Source organism: Mandrillus leucophaeus, unplaced genomic scaffold (genome assembly GCF_000951045.1).
Source record: "Mandrillus leucophaeus isolate KB7577 unplaced genomic scaffold, Mleu.le_1.0 Scaffold1805, whole genome shotgun sequence".
Taxonomy (NCBI): domain Eukaryota; kingdom Metazoa; phylum Chordata; class Mammalia; order Primates; family Cercopithecidae; genus Mandrillus; species Mandrillus leucophaeus.
The window spans coordinates 9,731-32,526 of record NW_012101816.1 but is presented as its reverse complement, the minus strand read 5'-3'; the positions used below and the strand labels follow the sequence as shown (position 1 = coordinate 32,526).

Below are 22,796 nucleotides of genomic sequence, written 5' to 3'. Positions count from 1 at the left end.
CATATGGAACCAAAAAAGAGCCCGCATAGCCAAGACAATCCTAAGCAAAAAGAACAAAGCTGGAGGCATCATGCTACCTGACTTCAAACTATACTACAAGGCTACAGTAACCAAAACAGCATGGTACTGGTACCAAAACAGAGATATAGACCAATGGAACAGAACAGAGGCCTCAGAAATAACACTACACATCTACAACCACCTGATCTTTGACAAACCTGACAAAAGCAAGCAATGAGGAAAGGATTCCCTATTTAATAAATGGTGCTGGGAAAACTGGCTAGTCATACATAGAAAGCTAAAACTGGATCCCTCCTTACACCTTATACAAAAATTAACTCAAGATGCATTAAAGACTTAAATGTAAGACCTAAAACAATAAAAACCCTAGAAGAAAACCTAGGCAATACCACTCAGGACATAGGCATGGGCAAAGACTTCATGATTAAAATACCAAAAGTAATGGCAACAAAAGCCAAAATAGACAAATGGGATCTAATTAAACTAAAGAGCTTCGGCACAGCAAAATAAACTATCATCAGAGTGAACGGGCAACCTACAGAATGGGAGAAAATCTTTGCAATCTACCCATCTGACAAAGGGCTAATATCCAGAACCTACAAAGAACCCAAACAAATTTACAAGAAAAAAACAAACAACCCCATCAAAAAGTGGGCAAAGGATATGAACAGACACTTCTCAAAAGAAGACATTTATGCAGCCAACAGACATATGAAAAAATGCTCATCATCACTGGTCATCAGAGAAATGCAAATCAAAACCACAATGAGATACCATCTCATGCCAGTTAGAATGGTGATCATTAAAAAGTCAGGAAACAACAGATGCTGGAGAGGATGTGGAGAAATAGGATCACTTTTACACTGCTGGTGGGAGTGTAAATTACTTCAACCATTGTGGAAGACAGTGTGGCAAGACATTGTGCACATGTACCCTAGAACTTAAAAGTGTAATAATAATAAAGAAAATGAAAAGGTAAACAACAGAGAAAATATTTGCAAACACATAACAGAAAGACTTGTGAAGAAAATATATGGAGTGCTCAAATCTTAATATAAGAAAATATACAACCTAATTAAAAAATGGGAAAAGGGTTTGACTAACACATTACCAATGAATACATACAGATAGTAAATAAGTGCATGAAAATATGCTCAATATTATTAGTCATTAAGGGAAAACCACAATAAGGTACCACTACACACCCATCAGAATAAGTACAATTTTTTCAAACTAACAATATCAACTGCTAGTGAGAACACAGAACAACTGAGTCTTTCATACATTGCGAGCAGGAATGCAAAATAGTACAGCCACTTTGGAAAATAGTTTGGCAGCTTCTTATGAAGTAAAATACATGCTTAACATGCATCCCAGGAATCCCACACCTAAGTATTTACCCAGGAGAAACAAAAACTTATGTTCGTACAAAATCTGTGCAGGAGTATTTACACAGTTTTATTTACAACTGCCAAAAACATAAACAACTCAAATGTCCAGCAACAGGTGAATTGGTAAACAAACTGATATATCCACAAAATGGAATACTGCTCAGCAATGAAAGGAAAGCACTAACACAACACAGAGGAATCTCAAATGCATTATGCTACGTGGAAAAAAATCAGACTAAAAAGCTGCATACTGTATAATTTCATTTATAAAACATTCTGGAAAAGGCAAAAAAAAAAAAAAAATCACAGGGACACAAAACAGATCAGTAACTGCCAGAGATGAGGGTGAGGAGAGGGGCTGACTGAAAAGGGAGCCAAAATAACTTTCTGGGTTGATGGAATTATTCTATATCTTGATTGTAATGGTAGTTACACAACTGTGTGCACTTGTCAGAAATCATACAACTGTACACTAAAAAGGGTGAATTTTAAATTTATACCTTTATCTTAAAAAATTCCAGGTATCTAAAGGAAATACAACAAAAACATTTAGTTTTTGAATACCTCACAACTATGGCAACAGATTCCAACCGAGAAGTGATAAAGGCCTTCGTGATTTCTGGTGCATAAGTGTCTAATAGATGGGGTTCAGTTGATTTCACAAAAGGAACAGATGCTACCATCCTTTGCCACAGAGTTAATAAATAATGAACACTGTTAGGAGCAAATTCCCAATGCTACAAAGAAATAAAGCAGAAGTTATTTAAAATATTACATCTTCCTACAACAAGAATTACAGAACAAAGTTACTAAACATACATTTTTAAATTAACTTTTATTCTTATCATATAACTAATGAACACTTAATATAGCAAATTTGTAAATGTAAAACAGTATAAAGAAACCAACAACTCTATTATTTTACCACCCGGAGTAACATTAAAATATGACTCTACTTCCCTCTAATCATTCCATGAATATTTTTCAGAGTTGATATCATGTGAAAAATATGGTTTCATAACCTCTCCCTTAAACTTATAAAAAAAACTTTTCTATAGTATAATCTGCAAAAATTTTATTTCTTCACATAGATTTTATTATAGTTTCTCAAGCCATTCTTCAATTATTAGATATTTAAGTAGCTTCTCAATTTTTATTATATACATTGCAATGAACTTTTTAACCTAAAACTCTGCAATTAACATTTCCAGCAAAGTAATCAAATTCATAGATACTTTTAAAATACCCCCACCAACCCTTACCAGGAAGTTTTTTAAAATTGGCTACAGTTTAATATAATTACATATTTTTACCTACCTGTAGGCTAGTAATGGTAAAATTAGCAATCAATCTAATAACTTCAGGATATTCCTTCACCATAACTAATTCTCCCAGCTGATAATTTGTCTTTAAGCGAGCCAAAAATCGACAAAATTCATGATAATTACCTGGATCAGACAAACCCTAAATTATGAGACAAAAAGAAAGCCTTAAAAACAAGCCAACCTACTGACAATAAAATCAGTAAAACCTCAAAGCATCTTAAGTCTCCCAATTCTCATGGGTACTTACTTAAAATACTCTGTGTCAACTGGATAGTTAATAATGTAAAAAAACAGAGGAATTTCTGCTAGGTTTAGTTTTGTCATCAATGATTAATAATAAAGAATCCAAAGTAGAGGTCTTGGAAGAAGATCTGCATCACAATGACTAAATTATAATTTTTGAGAAGCTATTATAGTACACAAAAGCGTGTGTGTGTGTGTGTGTGTGTGTGTGTGTGTGTACTGTGGTTTAAACAGAAGTCAACAAAGGACCTGGAAAATATTTACGATTAAAAGTAAACCCTAGGAAAGAACAATACTCACCAGACTTAAATGGTGTATACTAGCACACAAATAACAGAAATTTTCTGAATTAAACTAATATTTATTGAGTATCTACAGGCACTGTACCCTCAAGCAACTCTGTGTCTCTCCACGTCTCTAGTCATTCAAACAAATTACTGCAATGTTAGGAACAACACTGAACAAATAACTAAAGTTGAGGAGGATAGATTAAAAAAAAAGAACAAAAAAGGTCCTGCCCAGTTGTCTGTAAGCTACTTGAAAAGAGTTTTAGTATGCACTGCAGCTGGCATGAAACAGAATTCATATCTTTGTAAAACTGAAAGTCTCTAAGCAATTTCATTCATACGAGCTCCATGAAATATACAGAAAATAGAATCTAATTATTAAGGACAAATAACCAAAAAAATTTTGTAATCATGGATCTTTAAAACATGTCTGTGATTCTAAAACAACCTAATATTCATACCAACTTTTACAGCCATGAAACATCAACATAAGGATGTTGGAAAATCATTTAAGATAAATTATCAGGTATTAGCATATTATCTTCCACCTATCGGTTGATGATAGTGAGTTAAATTAAAAACTTTAAAGTATATTGGTAAAATCCTCTTTATCAGCTAAACAGAAAATTTCACAACTATCCTAACATTGAAAAGATAAAATAAATGCATAACCCATAAAATACTTCTGAGATACGCAAAAACAACTGCTTTTTGTAGAACATCCTTATTGAACAAAGATATTACATATCACCCCCCAAAATTAATAACCAAGAGAATTAGATAAACCTCCTTAAATCATTTAATCTTTAAAAATCTGCATTTTACAGATATTTTAAACCAAAAACAAAATAAAAAGTAAAACAAAATATTTTATCTAAGCATCCAAAAATCATTCAATAGCAGCTTTGCAATTCTCTGAAATGAATATTGCCAATGAAGCTCTAAAGTTAATGCAGAAAAGATTATAAAATCTACAAACTCTTACTTGTCCACAAGAGGGCAAGAAAACATTATTTCATAATTTAAGGCCACTTGCTCCAATATTAACATTCACATTTATATTATGTCTTCTAGTTCAGAAGGTGGACATACTGAATTAATCACTTCAGTAGTTTTAAGAAGTGTAAACAAAGAAATGTAATAGAATAGTAAAAGACAGAAGCATTGTAAGATATATAATCTCTAGTCATATTTGCCTAAAAGAAAAAAATAGGAGAAACACAGAAGTCAGCCATGGAAACAACCATTTTTAAAAACTACCCATCTCTACTACAAATGAGATCTAAGAGCTGAGCATGGTGGCTCATGCCTGTAATCCCAGCACTTTGGGAGGCCAAGGCAGGTGGATCACTAGAGGTCAGGAGTTCGAGACCAGCCTGGCCAACATGTTGAAACTCTGTCTCTAATAAAAATACAACAATTAGCAGGGGTGGTGGTGCACGCCTGTAATCCCAGCTACTCAAGAGGCTGAGGCAGGAGAATCGCTCGAATCCAGGAGGCAGAGGTTGCAGTGAGCCAAGATCGCGCCACTGCATTCCAGCCTGGGCAACAGAGCAAGACTTCATCTCAAAAAAAAAAAAAAAGAGCTCTAAGGAAGATAAATATGATACTAAATATTTTCTTCCAGAATCATAATAAATTCATGATGAGTTTATTATGTGCCTTTAGCTGAAAAACTGTATCTGTATATGCTAAGTATTAAATTACTTCATAAATACCTGAGGGTTTTCAAGTATCCTTTTTACTCCCTTAATTAAATTACCAAGGTACTTGGCACGTTCAGGACTGTTAAATAAGGACCTTCTCGTCGAAGCAAACTGAACTAAACATGAAAGTGCCTAAAAAATACCAAAAAAATTTCATTTCAATTTTCAAAGTAACTGTGGCCACATGTAAGGAATACTAGTCTTTACATTTAAAATGAATTTAATCTTAATGCATTATAGAATATAATGCATTATAATGCAATATAAAAAGCATTATAGAACATAAAAATAATAAAAGCTAAATATCATCAACCACTTCCACCACCCACAATCCTTCTACCCCATCATTAAAATTCCTATTTGTATGTGTTTCCCTCCAATGTTCTTTCATTAACAAAATCTGCCAGTTCAAGGCCTGGACATGCTATACATTTAATAGGCTCTCAATTGCTTATGATGCCCAGTTCCATTTTCTAATGAATCAGGTTTTCTACCAAAAACAAAACATGGTTTTGTGGTACAGGCATGTTTGGAAAACAGTGCACATTATGTACTGTGGTATCCAGTGGGAGGGGGTGGGGGAACCTGTAATTTAATCCAGCATATTCCAAATTTAGTTGGTCAAGGAATATTTTACACCATCCATTAGCATCTTAAAAAACAGTCTGAAAATGGTGCTGGAAAAGGTAGGTACTTTATGGTAAGAAAAGAGACAAAAATCAAATGATGCCGTTTTTAGATGTGCTCCAGTTTGCCACAGCCCCTACCATTAGAACCTAAAACCCAAATTAAAAACAAAAACAAAAAACTCCTTAGAAAACTCAGAAGTACAAGCACGGGAACCACTGGTGTATTAAAAACACCTGGGGCTTGGGGGCAAAAAAGACCTGTGTTTGAATCTCAATGCCAATATCTTCTTTGTTGCCCTGGGGGAAGTCACTTAGTCAATCTGGGTCTGTTTTCTGTTTTTCTAGGTCTACATAGTGGGGATTTTATTATTTATCTTTCAGGGCCACTTTGAGGATTAAGTGAGATGAGTATCACACAATAAATAGGACATGTCCAATAAATGTTAGTTACTATCTCTCAAAGCAGATGTTTTCTACTTTATTTTTTAAGCACTGGTACCTTTTTTGTTTTATCCCAAAACATAATTACATGAAACCATGGTTTTTAAACAACTAAAAGCAAGACTGTTGTGACTGAAAGACAGAAGGCTGTGGCCCCAACTGGAAACATGAGGTACCCTAAGAAACCCAGTTTAAAAAGCACTACCTTAAACTCTAGATTCAAGAGAAGACATGTTTTTTTTTTAAAGGACATTTCTGTGAATGCTTTCCTCCCTTTTAGGCAACAAGATACCTAAACATATATATCACTGATATATACTTTAAATCTGGAATATGTTTTTTCAGAAAATGGCAATATAAGAACTCCCCAGCTTTACTTCTGCAAGTTTAAACATTAAACTTACAATTTTTTAATAACCTTGACATATTTGCTTTAGGCTCCGCAAAGATGGAGCTCAGAGTCTCAAAGTTCTATGTAACTATGGAGTATCAAGAACTTTTTAAGCATGCAATAGAATTTACACTGATTCAAAAAACAAATAAATAACTGGCTTGATGCACACAATTCAAGTGAGTAGATTCCCTTCCTTTCTTATTCAGAGATCTGAAGGGTACAGCCTTCTGTCAAACCTAAGACATGGACCAGGCAAGGTTGAGGAAGAGTTAAAGAGTAGTAGAAGGGAAAGTTCTTGTGTGGTGGTCAGCTGCTGGACTTAGGCCCTATGGGAACTGGGTAGGAAAAAAACATATATTTAGAGATTGGGAGGTTGTCCTGGCGCTGGGCAAGAGCTAAATTAACAGTTACTGGTTCTAGGCTCACCCATGAAATAAATTTATGTAATGTTGACACAACAAAAATATGACAAATAGTTTAAGCAGTATACATCCCAGAAAATATAAGAACTTATTGTGAAATGTAAACTCAATTGAATATATAGACAGAATTTTTGAAGTAAATATATACCACTCCTTATTTAAATTAGATAAAAATCACAGGTATTTTTTAATGAAGTAATGAATGACTTTTACTTACTAACTGAGACAGTAGTGGTGGAAGTGAATGATACAAATTGAAGAAAAGATCCAGTGTTTCTGGTTCCAGGAAAACTGGGGAAAAAAAATGTTTTCTAACACCATTACTTTCAATTCAGAGATCTTAACAAAGTAAGACAATATCACACAAACTGAGAAATCCAAGCCCTCTGCATGTGGCCATTCCTTCCAGTTAGGCCTATTTTTATTTCCTAGCTATTTTCCTTTGAAAGCTGAAATAATACAGAGAGAAATTAACTAGTGAGGCTCTTCCTCATTTCTATGTAGCACTACAGTTTGAACTGGAAGAATCTTCTATTTTCATTTGTAATAAAGTAATATAAACATTGAGAATTCAAACAGTATCAAAAAGTAAACAGTACTAAAAAGCTTATAATAAAAAAAAAACTGTACCCTATTCCATCCCAACTGCTTTTCAACTCTTTTGTTATAGTTACATTCACAATAGCCTATATTATTTCTTCATTTGATTGTTTTACTTTAGATATTTCTTCATTTGATTGCTTTACTTTAGACATCAACTGTAACGCTTTAGCTGTCTAATCACTAATGCCACATCCCTACCACTCTCTCCACAATCAATCCTCTCAAAAACCCATCCACTATCATCACAATTTGTGATTAAATCAATTCTATATGTTTACATGTATTATGACTATGTAAATAATATTAACGGCTGAGCTGTAATTACATCACATTTCTAATACTCACTGGACTTAATCATGGCATCTTTTCTCTGCTTAGTTGTGTATCTGTCACTAATTCTCTCCAAATGCTCTGACAGATTGGCACAATGTTCTTCATGACATGTTCCACAACATCAATAGCATCAAATAACCCATCATTTGCATTCACCCACCCCTACCTCCCAGAGCCTTCAACGTGAACTGGTTGTTCCTTAACTTTATTGTACAACTGTAGCCTTTTTATGTTTTTCACTGTCATCTTGTGTTCAAGTGCCCATTTCCCAAATTCCATTATCTTCCACTTTCTTTGTTTGTACATCAAGTAGCTTCCTGAGAGCAAGTACATAAGGGATAAATTTTGGAAGGACTTGAATATCTGAAAATGTCTTTATTCTATCTTAGATTTGATAAGTTTGGTCTAGTTTGGAAACAATTTTCCCTCAGAAGCCTGAAGATACTACTCTGTTGTCTTCTAGCTTTCAGTGCTGCTGTTGAGAAGTCTAATACCTTCTTGACCCCAATCCTTTGTAGGAGGAGACTTAGACTTACTTTTTTCTTTCTGGTAAGTTTTAGAATTTTTTCTTTATCCTTACTATTCTAAAATGTCATGATTATAAAACTTAGTGAATATCTTTTTTCATTCATTATGCTGGGAACTTGGTGGGATCTTTCCGTTCAAAAAATGCACACGCTTCAGCGCTGAGAACATTTTGGGTTACTGTCTGTTGGCAAATTTCCTTCTTTCTCCATCCTCTCTTTCTAGAACTCCTAACCACCACACCTCCTTAATTTCATCTTCTAGTTTTCTTATGTTTTTCCTATCAAACATCTCCTTGCTTTTTTGTTCTACATTCTAGATTGTGTTAACTTTGTCTTACAACTTTTCTACTGGATGTTTTATTTTGGCAACTGTCCTGTAAATTTGGAACATTCTCTGAACAATATCCTGTCCTTGTTTCAGGGATGCATTATCTTATCATCTCTCTGGGCATATTCATTATATCTTTCTGAAGTTTATTTCTACTTTTCACCTTGTCTCTGTTGCTACTAACTACCCTCCATTTTAAAATTAAACTTTTTGAGATAACTGTAGATTCATATGCAGTTGCAAAAAATAATACAGAAAGACACCGTGAACTCCTACCCATTTTCCTACAATGGTAATTTCTTGCAAAGCTACAGTATAATATCTCAACCAGGAAACTCACATTGATACAATCCACAATCTTATTCAGATTTCCCAGTTTTACATCTACTTGTGTGTGTGTAGATCTGTGTGTTTAGTCGGTGAAATTTTTTATTACATGTATTGGTTCATGTTTCCATCATCATAGTCAAGATACAGAAAACAAAGTCCCCTTTTGTTGTTGTAGTCTCTGATCTCCATATTAGAAGTTTTTCACAAAATTAATACTGTTCCTCTATTATATCTGATATCCATGATTATGAGGCCTCTCCAATTTTATTTCTTGAGAAAAAAAAAACTCTGGTCTTGGAAAGTAAAGTAGAACAGGTAGAGAAAAGGGAGGAAAAGGCAGTCACCTAGCTGCACAGGTGGTAGAGAAGATCCTGGAGAATTTAACTGTTCTGAGTATAGACTTTTTATCAAACCCCGTCAGCCCCGTTTCCCAATTCTGAGTTCAGAGGTACCTTAGGTGCCACCATTTTTCTGGAACGTGGGAGAACAAATTAGCTTCCTTTTTCTTGGTATCCCTTTCTATAAGCAAGTTGCAACTCTGCTCTTCTAGGTCACTTAATCTAATTCATTCTCTTTATAACACTGAAAAAAATGTTGACATCTCTTGACAACTCCTCATACTAAACTTTTTTCTTTCTCATGACGACTCTTCATATTAAACTTTTTTCTTACTTGATATCCAAGTTGTTGAAATCTGCACTGTGCAAAGATCATTTGCAGAATCATCTATTGAACTGCCAATGAAGTCAAAGTAAAGGCAGTTAAGGACCAGTTTCAAGATCTTCATTACCAGATTTTGCTAACATTGATCCTGAAGGTTTAAAGGTTTGGCCGACACCTGAAAATGATCATAAACAGAGTGGAATCCTGTCCATTTAGCTCTAGTGAGGTCCTTGTTTTTTCTTTTTTCCAAAATCAAAATATGGAGGTTACTATAATACAAATTAGAGAAAACATTTCAATATTAGCCATCAGCAGCTACTTCAGGTTACAAATTCATTTGAGCTCTTTTTTTAATTCCTAGCAAAAAGATAACCATACACAGGGAAACTATATTGCTTAATACTGTGCCTTTATGTTGATGACCCTTCACACCAAACTTTTTTCTTACTTGTTCTCCAAGTTGTTGGAATCTGCACTGTGCAAAGATCATCTGCAGATTCATCTGCTGAACTGCCAATGAAGTCAAAGTTAAGGCAGTTAAGGACCAGTTTCAAGACCTGCATTACCAGATTTTGCTGACATTGATCCTGAAGATTTAAAGGTTTGGCCAACACCTGAAAAAAGTATAAAATCAAAACACTGTGAAATACATCAATAAATTTACACTTCATGAATTAAAATAATTTTTCAATGTCAAATGAAAACTAGTAAAAGAGTTTACAAAGTTATACTGTTCCATATATGAGGAAGTAATGTTACTTTCTTCAAGAAAAACTGGGTGAACTTCATGCATAAAACAATCACATTCAGCTAATAAAGGCAATCAGAACTCTGAATGTTGGAGGAAACTCACAAAGCTTCTGGAGAACAATCCTATTTCCAAAATAATGCCCATTCTCATACAAACCGAAAACAATTATACCTTTTAGAGATATATTGTGAAATATTTATAGAGGAAATTACATGAAATTTGGGATTCTGCTTGAAAAATAAAGAAGTGGGTAGGTAGAAATAGAGGGCAAACAAGATTGGCCATGAGTTGCTACTGTTTAACTGGCTGATAGCTTAACTGGTTATTCTATCTACTTTTGTGTATGTTAAAATTTTCTATGCTAAAAGGAAAATTTTAAGATAATAGAAGATCCTTGGGTCTGACATAGTGTGGCAGTTGTCATGTTACTATACCAAAGAATTGAAATAATTGGAAACTAGTGCTTATTGGAGCATACTTGCAGAAATGCTCTATTATACCAATTATCAGGCTTGAACAGCATGATGGAGTCCCTATATCACACAAGAGAAGACAGAATCATTATGAATCATGCTATCACTAATATTCAATAGGGCACTAAGTAGCAAATGGGGAAATACTATTTCCCAAAGAAGTTGTTAAAGTCAATGATCTTGGCTAAACTATGAATAAATTTTGATAGTTGATGAATCAGGAAAATATTGTCATTTCATTTTTCATCTGTATCCTTGCAAAATATAAGCAAGCAGATAAAGAAACTAATACTCAATTCGCTTCCGTAATTAAAGAATCTACACTGGGAAGGCAATGAAACTGCTACCTAAAGATAAGTTATTAGATTCCCTTTAGGTTTCACCTTCTCATATGCCCAGTGAGTAAAAGTGAATTTTTTGGAACTGCTTACAGATTTATGCAAATTTACTATACTTAAGTCTGTCCACAATAATTCTTTAGAAGGCAGAATTGGGGGGAAAATCCAACTGAAATTATTTTGAAACTCTTAAAATTTCCCAAATATTCTAACTAGGAAGTTGAATTTGAATTATTAAATAACTTACCTCTTTTAAAAGAGAGCATGCTAGCACTAAAATGTCTTTGAGAGAAGTATCACGAAATGAGGTAGCTATTTTCCTGTGTTTTGCTGAAGGTCTAGAATAATCAACCTAAAAAGATAAAGATGAAATTAATTTAACCAGACCTATGAAAAAGCAAAGCAAAATTTATTTAAAAAAAAAAAAAAAAAGGAACTAAACTTGAGTAGAACCCAAGTTTCTAGACTGTTTTAATTTAATGTTCTTCCTACAACCCAATTCTAAAAACCAAAGTGAATCACACTTTCAGAGGCAGTATACAGATTACAAAATAAAAATAGATACTAAGACTATTAACTCCTGAACCATGTACCATATTTTACACCATGCAGTGACAACTTCCCTGTTCCTCACATTCCACCTGTAAAATGAGAAATCTCCAAGACAATCTCCAAATTCTAACTTTGTCTATGAATAAGCAAACTGAATTAGCCACAGAAAAATTCTTCTAGTTGAAAGTGATATTCCTATATATACCATATATGTCATTGGTTCATATATCTTTTATACTATGAAAACAAGGCAGAAATTATAAATAATCAGAAATCTGATTTATTATATAAGGAATAGTATATTCCCTCTGAATACTTTATTAGCTAATGACAAATAATTTTTAAGACTAAACTAAGACTAGCTATTAGGCCTCTAACCTAAAATGTAGTATATTCAAAATTATACTATTAATACCATTAATATTTCCATTTATCAATAGGAAACAGGCAAAGCTGAAGTCTGACACTCATACTAACATTAACACTATGGTCTACAGTTGCTATAGCATTACTATTTATTTTTATTGCTATGTGGAAGAAGAAAACAAACCATTTTCTTTGCTAGTGTTTATAGATCGGAAAGAAGCAACGGGCTCAAAACTGATTATGTGATACCTCCTAAGCTCCAACATATAATTTAGATTATACTCAATTGCCATATTTCCTTATAAAACATGAAACATAACAGAAGGCCAAATGATTACACAAAGTAGTTATGGAACCTATACCCAATGTGTAAGATTTAAATTAGCATTTTCAGTGTTCCTAATTTTTTTTTTCAACTTTCATTTTAGCTTGTGGGGGTACACGTGTAGGTTTGCTGACTGGGTACACTGCATGTTGCTGAGGTTTGGCGTATGAATGATCCAGTCACCCAAAAGTTAGTTTTTCAACCTTTACTCCTTTCTATCTCTCCCCTGTCTAGTAGTCCCCAGTTTCTATCGTTGCCATCTTTATGTCCACGAGTATCTAGTGTTTAGCTCCCACTGGTAAGTGAGAACATGTGGTATTTGGTTTCCTGCTCCCACATTAATTTGCTTAGGATAAGGGCCTCCAGCTGCATCCATGTTGCTGCAAAGGACATGATTTCATTATTTGTTATGGCTGCATAACATTCTATGGTATACGTGTATTTTCTTTGTCCAATCCACCGTCAGTGGGTACTAAGGTTGATTCCATGTCTTTGCTGTTCTGGATAGTACTGCAATGAACATGTAAGTGCATGTTTCTTTTTGACAGATTTGGGTTTTGGGGGATATATACTCAGTAATAGGATTGCTGGGTTGAATAGTAGTTCTATTTTAAGTTCTTTGAGAAATCTCCAAATTACTTTCCACAGTGGCTGAACTAATTTACATTCCCACCAACATAAGAGTTTCCTTTTCTCCACAGCCTTGCTAGCATCTGTGGCTTTTTGACTATTTAATAATGGCCATTCTGACTGGTGTGAGATGGTATTTCATTGTGGTTTTGATTTGCATTTCTATGATGATTAGTAACGTGGAACATTTCTTCATGTTTTTTGGCCACTTGCCTTCTTTTGAGAAGTGTCTGTTCACGTTTTCTGCCTATTTTTAATGCCTCTCTTGATTAATTTAAATCAAGTCTCAAAGTCTGTCTCTCCTACAACACTTTCCCCAATATATAAAAATATTTTTCCTTAATACAAATTAAAAGCAAAGAGCATTATAATTGCAATTTATAAAGTATTCTTCACATATTATTTCGCTTATTCTTTCAAACTAATCTGTGAGACACATTTTATCTTTTTAAAACACGAGTTTTGAAATAAAGGATGATTTTAAAAGATGAGAAATTCAAGTTTACAGGCACACTATCTTAGACTAACTTCTCACTCTTATCACATCCATAATATGGAAAGAAACTTAGGTGTACTGAGCACTTTCTACACACTAAGTCCTGTGCAAGTTAATATAATCTTAGTAAGATCCATGTAAGTAGTTGTCATTCTCACTTTACAGGTAAATATGTAAGTTTTAAAGAAGCTAAGAAGTTTGTAAAAGGTAAAAATAGAGCAAAAATACCACTCCACGTCTTATCCCAGAGTTATATTAAAGGACTGCATGCTTATTTCACTTGGGTTACTCATTTAGATATCCAATCTTTTGAGAAGAAGGATTGCACATCCATTTTCTATTGCATATATATGCCTCTACCTCGGAGGCACGGGATGTTTTACTTCTTAATGACTAGATAGCGAATATACTCCAGGAACAGAAACTCTAGCTTCTAAAACGGCAGGATATCTTATATAATCCTCCTAACTTTTAGGAAAACTCAAGCATAGATCCTATTCTTAAAAGACACATCCTGTTATGGATACTACATGAATTTATCTGGCTCATATCTGATAACCAGAATATTTAATTATCCTCATGCATTATAGATCTCCCTACTTCCTGGTTCAGAAATGCTTAATAAATGCTAGCTGAAATTGTAAATGTCATAAAATTAGGCTGAATGAAATGTCTCCACAGAAGCCATATATATTTTTCACCATATAAAGCCAAAATCACACTTCAGACCTTAAAGCTTTTCTTAAAAGGTGCCTGGTTCAACGCAAGAAAAGCTTGGACTATCTTGTGCCAGAAGGTAAGAAAGAACCCAAAGAATGGTGAGGAAATGTCAATGGACACAAAGATCAGCTTGAAAAAGGTCCTATTGGTCAAATCTTGGAAAATCTGGGCAACAAAACAAATAATGTTAGCAATGAATTATAACCTATTAAATAAAATGAAACAAGGAATCCATACTAATACAAATTAACAAATCAGTAAGTTGAAAGTCTGATAAGGAACAAAATATTTTCAGAGACTTCAGTACCTTTTCATAAAATGTGTATTAATTACAACAGGGAAAAGAATAAGTCTACAATGGGGGAGCCCAGAGGAGTTCATCTTAATTAAGAGATCAAAGTGAATATCATCAGTAATGTGACAAATCATCACGTGCTTCCTGACAGGAGGCAATGAGATGGCCACAGTATCATTTCTGTGACATTCCTGACAAATTCACATAAGCCGAATCTAATAATGTGGAAACAGACAATCCCAAATTGAGGGACGTTTTACAAAACAAATGGCCTATAATCTTCATAAATGTCAAGGCCATGAAAGTGAAAAAGATTGAGAAATTCTTCTCCAGTTTGAAGGAGACTAATAAAACAGAAGAACTAAATGTGATACACAATCCTAAACTGGTTCTTTTGCTAGAAAGAGTGTTTTGAGGATAACCGGTGAAACTTGAATGGGGTATGAGGATTAGATAGTGGGAATAATTCCAGTGTTCATTTTCTGATTTTAACATTGTATTGTGGTTATGTAGAAGAATGTCCTTGTGTGTAGGAAATACACTAAATTCCCTGGTGGTGGAGAACCATGTCAGCAACTTAGTGTCAAATAGTTGAGAAAAAACTTCTCTGGACTATACTTACAACTTTTCTGCAAGTTTGCTAGTTTAAAAAAAGAAGCTAACCTATTGCTCTCTAAACTACACATTTACCAGAACTTCACATTAACTAGTCTTATTTTAGTGATACTCTAAACACAGCAAACTCTCATTTTCAGAGCAGACTATTTTCCTATTATGCTGAGAAGCAGGAAATGAATCAAACTGCTAGTTTCAAAATTAGCAAAAAGTTGTAAAATGAAGATGACAAGTACATGAGATTATCATACTATTCACTTTTATGAAAATATTTAAATGTAGTTTTTTTGGAAGGAAGCTACAGTTCTTCAGACATATTTAGAGTTCAATAAGATTATCCCTGTCATAACATCCCTGCCAACATAGTATTATTAATAGATACCTATGTACACACAAACACACAGCACATACTCTGGGGTGGAGGAGTCAGGAAGGTGACAGCCATGATAAGTTAAGAGATCACTTTAAATTTTAGAAATCCATCCTATAAATCTAAAAATATTTTCTAATTTCTGATTGAACACAAGTAGAAAATGGTTCTTTTGTATTTTTTTATGCACATGGCTATATTGTTACTCCAAAGGGAGCTGGCAAGTGATCCTGGGTATGCAAACTCTTCTACATATATACATCTATATGTGTGCATGGACATGCATGCACACACGCAAACACGTACCACTGAAGATGACAGTTTTTAAACACTACTTTCCTCTTTATTATAAAATTATTCCACATAGAACGCAACTTCTGCTTTCATTCTGTTTAGAACCATGTTATGTGCAAACGAACAGGTGATAACATGTTCAGATCATAAAAGCACTGTTGGGGAGAAGTACAGCTTCTGAAAACTCCCCCTGTACAGGGTAAAAATCCAAGCTAGGAGCCATAAAGTGAAAAAAGGCCTGTTTTGTTTTTTAATATAAACATTTATTATTATAAAATCAACTGGTTTGATAAGTAATTATTTAAAAAATGTAATACCAATACATGTTAAGTATACAAATTAGAATTCTTTTGAACAAACAAGTTCTTATCTAAAGAAGAAACAAAACCTCCTTAATAGTTGGAATAAAATCTATCCCTGAATAGTTAGTGGATATTACACAGAAATATTTATATTATATTCCTCTACTCCCAGTACCTATTTTTACAGAATCAGGAGAATTTAAATAGAATATCAAAATATAAATGATAAATAAATATCTGTACAATATTTTTATCGAAGACACGACTATCAGTGCATAAATGCCTAAATAAGAGGTTACAAATATGACATTATACGGAAGAACTCCATTCTCTCAATTTTAGAAAGGGGGACTTTTCTGAGGACAAATGTCTGAAGTTCAGGTACTACGATTTCACTAATTTCACACATTGGTATTATCAACAAATGGTGATTAAACAGAAATCACTCTTTTAGACAAAAATATTTCCTAACATTAAAAACAAACTGGACTTTCTGAATCTCAAAGAAATGCTGAAACAGAAAGGTGAGAAAAAAACAATGTGAAATTAAGAAAGCATTTTGGAGGGTTTCTTTTTTACACGGCTATGCTTAGGCTCGGTAAATCTTGTATAGGTTATGTTTTTTGTGGCGTCCACTCATACAGTTGTGGCCACTCCCATATGAGTGCTGATAAAAATAACACAGCTTCTGTGAAATAGTTTTCTTCCATCCCTTCAACTTGTAGACAGCGATGAAGGTGAGCTTTTTTCTTGCAGAGCCTCATGAATCTCTCTTTCAGTTCCATGAATGTCGGCTTCACACGTGTGTTATTTGCTAAAGCTAATAATGAATAAAAATGGCCCATAGGAGGGACAGGCTGGTCTTCTAGCCTTCTTGATTCCAGAAGACAAATTGTAGAGATGATTTTAATCTTTCAATATTTCTGCGAAGATGTAAAATCTGTACATTTCCTCTAACCATGAGCACGCAGGTGAGGTAAAGACTATGTTTGGGGTCTGCCTGAAGCAGCTGGTGATCTTTACTAAAGTCATCTGAAAACATCTGATCCAATCTTTTAGTAGGAATGCTAACATCCACCAGCGTACATAGAGGTGTTAGGCTTGATACAAGATAATGAAGCTAAGGAAAAGGAACCAAATTCATGCTGATTTCATTACAGTCCTTATTAAGGGACCCTTCTAATCTTGCAGAGCTTATTAGGTTGAGCAAATTTGCCACAATGTTGTTGACTGCAACAAAGGGCTTATTATGCCGCTCCTTAAAGCCACAGCACTTGAAGTGTATCTACGGTTGTACCCAACTTTCCAGAATTCACTACGAGGTCAATTTTGCTAATGATGTCAAATAAAGACTGTCAATGGGCAACACACAGTCTGCACGCTCATTAAGTTCCTTCATCGCCAAGATGCCCTTATGAGGTAAAGTTATGACATCCTCCTCACCGGAAGGATAAATGGAGGTCATAAATCTACAAACTTCTAGGAATTTATCTTCAAGCATCTTTAAAAGAAATGTGCCAAGTGGCACCTGGAACAGTAGCAAAATAGAAGCATTCACTCCCCTGGAGAAGGGGCTGAAGCCAGGGAGAAAAGTGGTCTAGAGCAGAGGATTCCATCTCCACGGAACTCAGCAAGCTAAGATGAACTGGCTTGAAATTCTTGCTGCCAGCACAGCAGTCTGAAGTCAACCTGGGATGCTCCAGCTTGGTGGGGGTGAGGGGCATCCACTATTACTGAGGCTTGAGTAGGCGGTTTTGCCCTCACAGTATAAACAAAGCCACTAGGAAGTTCAAAATGGGCAGAGCCCACCGCAGTAGCCAGACTGCTTCTGCAGATTCCTCCTCTCTGGGCAGGGCATTTCTGAAAGAAAGGCAGCAGCCCCAGTCAGGGGCTTACAGATAAAACTCCCATCTCCCTGGAACAGAGCACCTGGGGGAAGGGGCAGCTGTGGGTACAGCTTCAGCAGAGGTAAATGTTCCTCCTTGCCAGCTCTGAAGAGAGCAGGGGCTCTCCCAAGCTCTGCTAAGGGACAGACCCCCATGCCTCCCGACTGGGAGACATCTCCCAGCAGGGATCAACAGACACCTCACACAGGAGAGCACCGGCTGGCATCTGGCGGGGGCCCCTCTGGAACAAAGCTTCCAAAGGAAGAAACAGACAGCAATCTTTGCTGTTCTGCAGCCTCCACTGGTGACAGCCTCCGCTGGTGATACCCAGGCAAACAGTGTCTGGAGTGGACCTCCAGCAAACTCCAGCAGACCTGCAGCAGAGGGGCCTGACTGTTAGATGGAAAACTAACAAACAGAAAGCAATAGCATCAGCATCAACGAAAAGGATGTCCACACAAAAACGCCATCCGAAGGTCACCAACGTCAAAGACCAAAAGTAAATTAATCGACGAAGATGAGGAAAAACCAGTGCAAAAAGGCTGAAAATTCCAAAAACTGGAACATCTGTTCTCCTCCAAAGGATCACAACTCCTCGCCAGCAAGGGAACAAAACAGGACGGAGAATGAGTTTGACGAATTGACAGAAGGAGGCTTCAGAAGATGGGTAATAACAAACTCCTCTGAGCTAAAGGAGCATGTTCTAACCCAATGCAAGGAAGCTAAGAACCTTGAAATAAGGTTAGAGGAATTGCTAACTGGAATAACCAGTTTAGAGAAGAACATAAATGACCTGATGGAGCTGAAAAACACAGCACAAGAATTTTGTGAAGCATACACAAGTATCAATAGCCGAATTGATCAAGCGGAAAAAAGGAGATCAGAGATTGAAGAACAACTTAATGAAATAAAGTGTGAAGACAAGATTAGAGAAAAAGAAATGAAAAGGAATCAACAAATCCTCCAAGAAATATGAGACTATGTGAAAAGACCAAACCTACGTTTGATTGGTGTACCTGAAAGTGACAGGGAGAATGTAACCAAGTTGGAAAACACTCTTCAGGGTATTATCCAGGAGAACTTCCCCAAACTAGCAAGACAGGCCAACGTTCAAATTGAGGAAATACGGAGAACACCACAAAGACACTCCTAGGGAAGCGCAACCCCAACACACATAACCGTCAGATTCACCAAGGTTGAAATGAAGGAAAAAATGTTAAGGGCAGACAGAGAGAAAGGTTGGGTTACCCACAAAGGGAAGCCCATCAGACTAACAGCAGATCTCTTGGCAGAAACCCTACAAGCCAGAAGAGAGTGGAGGCCAATATTCAACATTCTTAAAGAAAAGAATTTTCAACCCAGAATTTCATATCCAGAAATAAAATCCTTTATAGAGTTTTGTCACCACCAGGCCTGCCTTAACAGAGCTCCTGAAGGAAGCACTAAATATGGAAGGGAAAAACTGGTACCAGCCACTGCAAAAACATACCAAATTGTAAAGACCATCAACACTATGAAGAAACTGCATCAACTAACAGGCAAAATAACCAGCTAGACTCATAATGAAAGGATCAAACTCACATACAACAATACTAACCTTAAATGTAAATGGGCTAAATGCCCCAATTAAAAGACATAGACTGACAAATTGAAGAGTCAAGACCCATCAGTACACTGTATTCAGGAGACCCATCTCATGTGCCTTTGCACGTAGCCTACACACATAGGCTCAAAATAAAGGGGTGGAGGAAGATTAACAAAGCAAATGGAAAGCAAAAAAAAGCAGGGGTTGCAATCCTAGTCTCCGATAAAACAGAATTTAAACCAACAAAGATCAAAGGAGACAAAGAAAGGCATTACATAATGTTAAAGGGATCAACGAAACAAGAGTTAACTATCCTAAATATATATGCATCCAATACAGGAGCACCCAGATTCATAAAGCAAGTCCTTAGAGACCTACAAAGAGACTCAGACTCCCACATAATAGTGGGAGACGTTAACACCCCACTGTCAGTATTAGAGAGATCAACAAGAAAGAAAATTAACAAGGATATTCAGGACTTGAACTCAGCTCTGGACCAAGTGGACCCAGTAGACATCTACAGAACTCTGCACCTCAAATTAACAGAATATACATTCTTCTCACTGCCACATCGTACTTATTCTAAAATTGACCACATAATTGGAAGTAAAGCAATCCTCAGCAAATGCAAAGAACCAAAATCATAACAGTCTCTCAGACCACAGTGTAATCAAATTAAAACTCAGGATTAAGAAACTTACTCAAAACTGCACAACTACATGGAAACTGAACAACCTGCTCCTGAATGACTACTGGGGTAAATAACAAAACTAAGGCAGAAATAAATAAGTTATTTAAATCCAATGAGAACAAAGACACAATGTATCAGAATCTCTGGGACACAGCTAAAGCAGTGTTTAGAAGGAAATTTATAGCACTAAATGCCCACAACCAGAAAGCTGGAAAGACATCAAATGGACACCGTAACATCACAATTAAAAGATGTAGAAAGGCTGGAGCAAAAAAATTCAAAAGCTAGCAGAACACAAGAAATAACTAAGATCAGAGCAGAACTGAAGGAGACAGAGACACAAAAAACCCTTCAAAAAAATCAATGAATCCAGAAGCTGGTTCTTTGAAAAGATTAACAGAATAGATAGACCACTAGTCAGACTAACAAAAAATAAAAAAAAGAGAGAGAGAAAAATCAGACACAATAAAAAACGATAAAGGGGAGATCACCACCGATCCCACAGAAACACAAACTACCATCAGAGAATACTATAAACATCTCTACGCAAATAAACTAGAAAATCTAGAAGAAATGGATAAATTCCTGGACACATAGACTTCCCAAGGCTAAATCAGGAAGAAGTTGAATCCCTGAATACACCAATAATAGGCTCTGAAATTGAGGCAATAATTAATAGCTTACCAACCAAAAAAAAGCCTGGGACCAAATTCACAACCTAATTCTACCAGAGTTACAAAGAGGAGCTGGTACCATTCCTTCTGAAACTATTTCAATCAATAGAAAAAGAAGGACTCCTCCCTAATTCATTTTATGAGGCCAGCATCATCCTGATACCAAATCCTGGCAGAGACACAACAAAAAAAGAAAATTTCAGGCCACTAAACCTGATGAACATCAACTCAAAAATCCTCAATAAAATACTGGCAAGCCAAATTCAGCAGCACATCAAAGAGCTTATCTACCACAATCAAGTGGGCTTTATCTCTGGGATGCAAAGCTGGTTCAACATATGCAAATCAATAAACATAATCCATCACATAAACAGAACCAATGACAAAAACCACATGATTTTCTCAATAGAGGCAGAAAAGGCCTTCAATAAAATTCAACAACACTTCATGCTAAACACTCTCAATATACTAGGTATTGATGGAACATATCTCAAAATAATAAGAGCTATTTATGACAGACCCATAGCCAATATCATACAGAATGGGTAAAAGCTGGAAGCATTCCCTTTGAAAACCGGCACAAGATAAGGATTCCCTCTCTCACCACTCCTATTCAACGTAGTATTGGAAGTTCTGGCCAGGGCAATCAGGTAAGAGAAAGAAAGAAAGGATATTCAAATAGGAAGATAGGAAGTCAAATTGTCTGTTTGCAGATGACATGATTGTATATTTATAAAACCCCATTGTCTCAGCCCCAAAACTCCTTAAGCTGATAAGCAACTTCAGCAAAATCTCAGGATACAAAATCAATGTGCAAAAATCACAAGCGCTCCCATACACCAATAACAGAGAGCCAAATCATGAGTGAACTCCCATTCACAACTGATACAAAGAGAATGAAATACCTAAGAATCCAACTTACAAGGGATGTGAAGGACCTCTTCAAGGAGAACTACAAACCACTGCTCAAGTAAATAAGAGAGGATACAAACAAATGCAAAAACAGTCCATGCTCATGGATAGGAAGAATCAATATTGTGAAAATGGCCATACTGCCCAAAGTAATTTATAGATTCAATGCTATCCCCATCAAGCTACCACTGACTTTCTTCAAAGAATTAGATAAAGCTATTTTAAATTTCATATGGAACCAAAAAAGAGCCCATATAGCCAAGACAATCCTAAGCAAAAAGAACAAAGCTGGAGAGGCATCACACTACCTGACTTCAAACTATACTACAAGGCTACAGTAACCAAAACAGCATGGTACTGGTACCAAAACAGATATGTAGACTAATGGAACAGAACAGAGGCCTCAGAAATAATGCCCCACATCTGCAACCATCTGATTTTTGACAAACCTGACAAAAACAAGAAATGATTCCCTATTTAATAAATGGTATTGGGAAAACTAGCTAGCCATATACAGAAAACTGAAACTGGGCCCCTACCTGACACCTTATACAAAAATTAAATCAAGATGGATTAAAGACTTAAACATAAGACCTAATACCATAAAAACCCTAACCTAGGCAATACCCTTAAGGACATAGGCCTGGGCAAACACTTCATGACTAAAACACCAAAAGCAATGACAACAAAAGCCAAAACTGACAAATGGGATCTAATTAAACTAAAGCGCTTCTGCACAGCAAAAGACTATCATCAGAGTGAACAGGCAACCTACAGAATGGGAGAAAATGTTTACAATCTATCCATCTGACAAAGGGCTGACATCCAGAATCTACAAGGAACTTAAACAAATTTACAACAACAACAACAAAAAACCA

At 35.5% G+C, this 22,796-nt stretch overlaps 1 protein-coding gene and 1 pseudogene across 2 annotated transcripts in view; both read right to left on the bottom strand.

Annotated features, from left to right (window-relative positions):
• The window catches only part of LOC105537900 (ran-binding protein 17), a gene marked incomplete at both ends in the record, with an annotated part of 281,796 nt that overhangs the window by 251,847 nt on the left and 7,153 nt on the right, over positions 1 to 22,796 (bottom strand). The window contains 6 exons of the mRNA XM_011977592.1: positions 1,977 to 2,149; positions 2,730 to 2,876; positions 4,986 to 5,105; positions 7,077 to 7,150; positions 10,092 to 10,257; positions 11,453 to 11,557. Of these exons, the coding sequence (XP_011832982.1) occupies positions 1,977 to 2,149; positions 2,730 to 2,876; positions 4,986 to 5,105; positions 7,077 to 7,150; positions 10,092 to 10,257; positions 11,453 to 11,557 (785 nt within the window). The remainder of the gene's footprint in view (positions 1 to 1,976; positions 2,150 to 2,729; positions 2,877 to 4,985; positions 5,106 to 7,076; positions 7,151 to 10,091; positions 10,258 to 11,452; positions 11,558 to 22,796) is intronic.
• The window catches only part of LOC105537899, an 8,708-nt pseudogene continuing 2,657 nt past the window's right edge, over positions 16,746 to 22,796 (bottom strand). Inside the window, exon 2 of the transcript XR_001005794.1 lies at positions 16,746 to 17,684. The product of XR_001005794.1 is annotated as a tubulin epsilon chain-like (transcript). The remainder of the gene's footprint in view (positions 17,685 to 22,796) is intronic.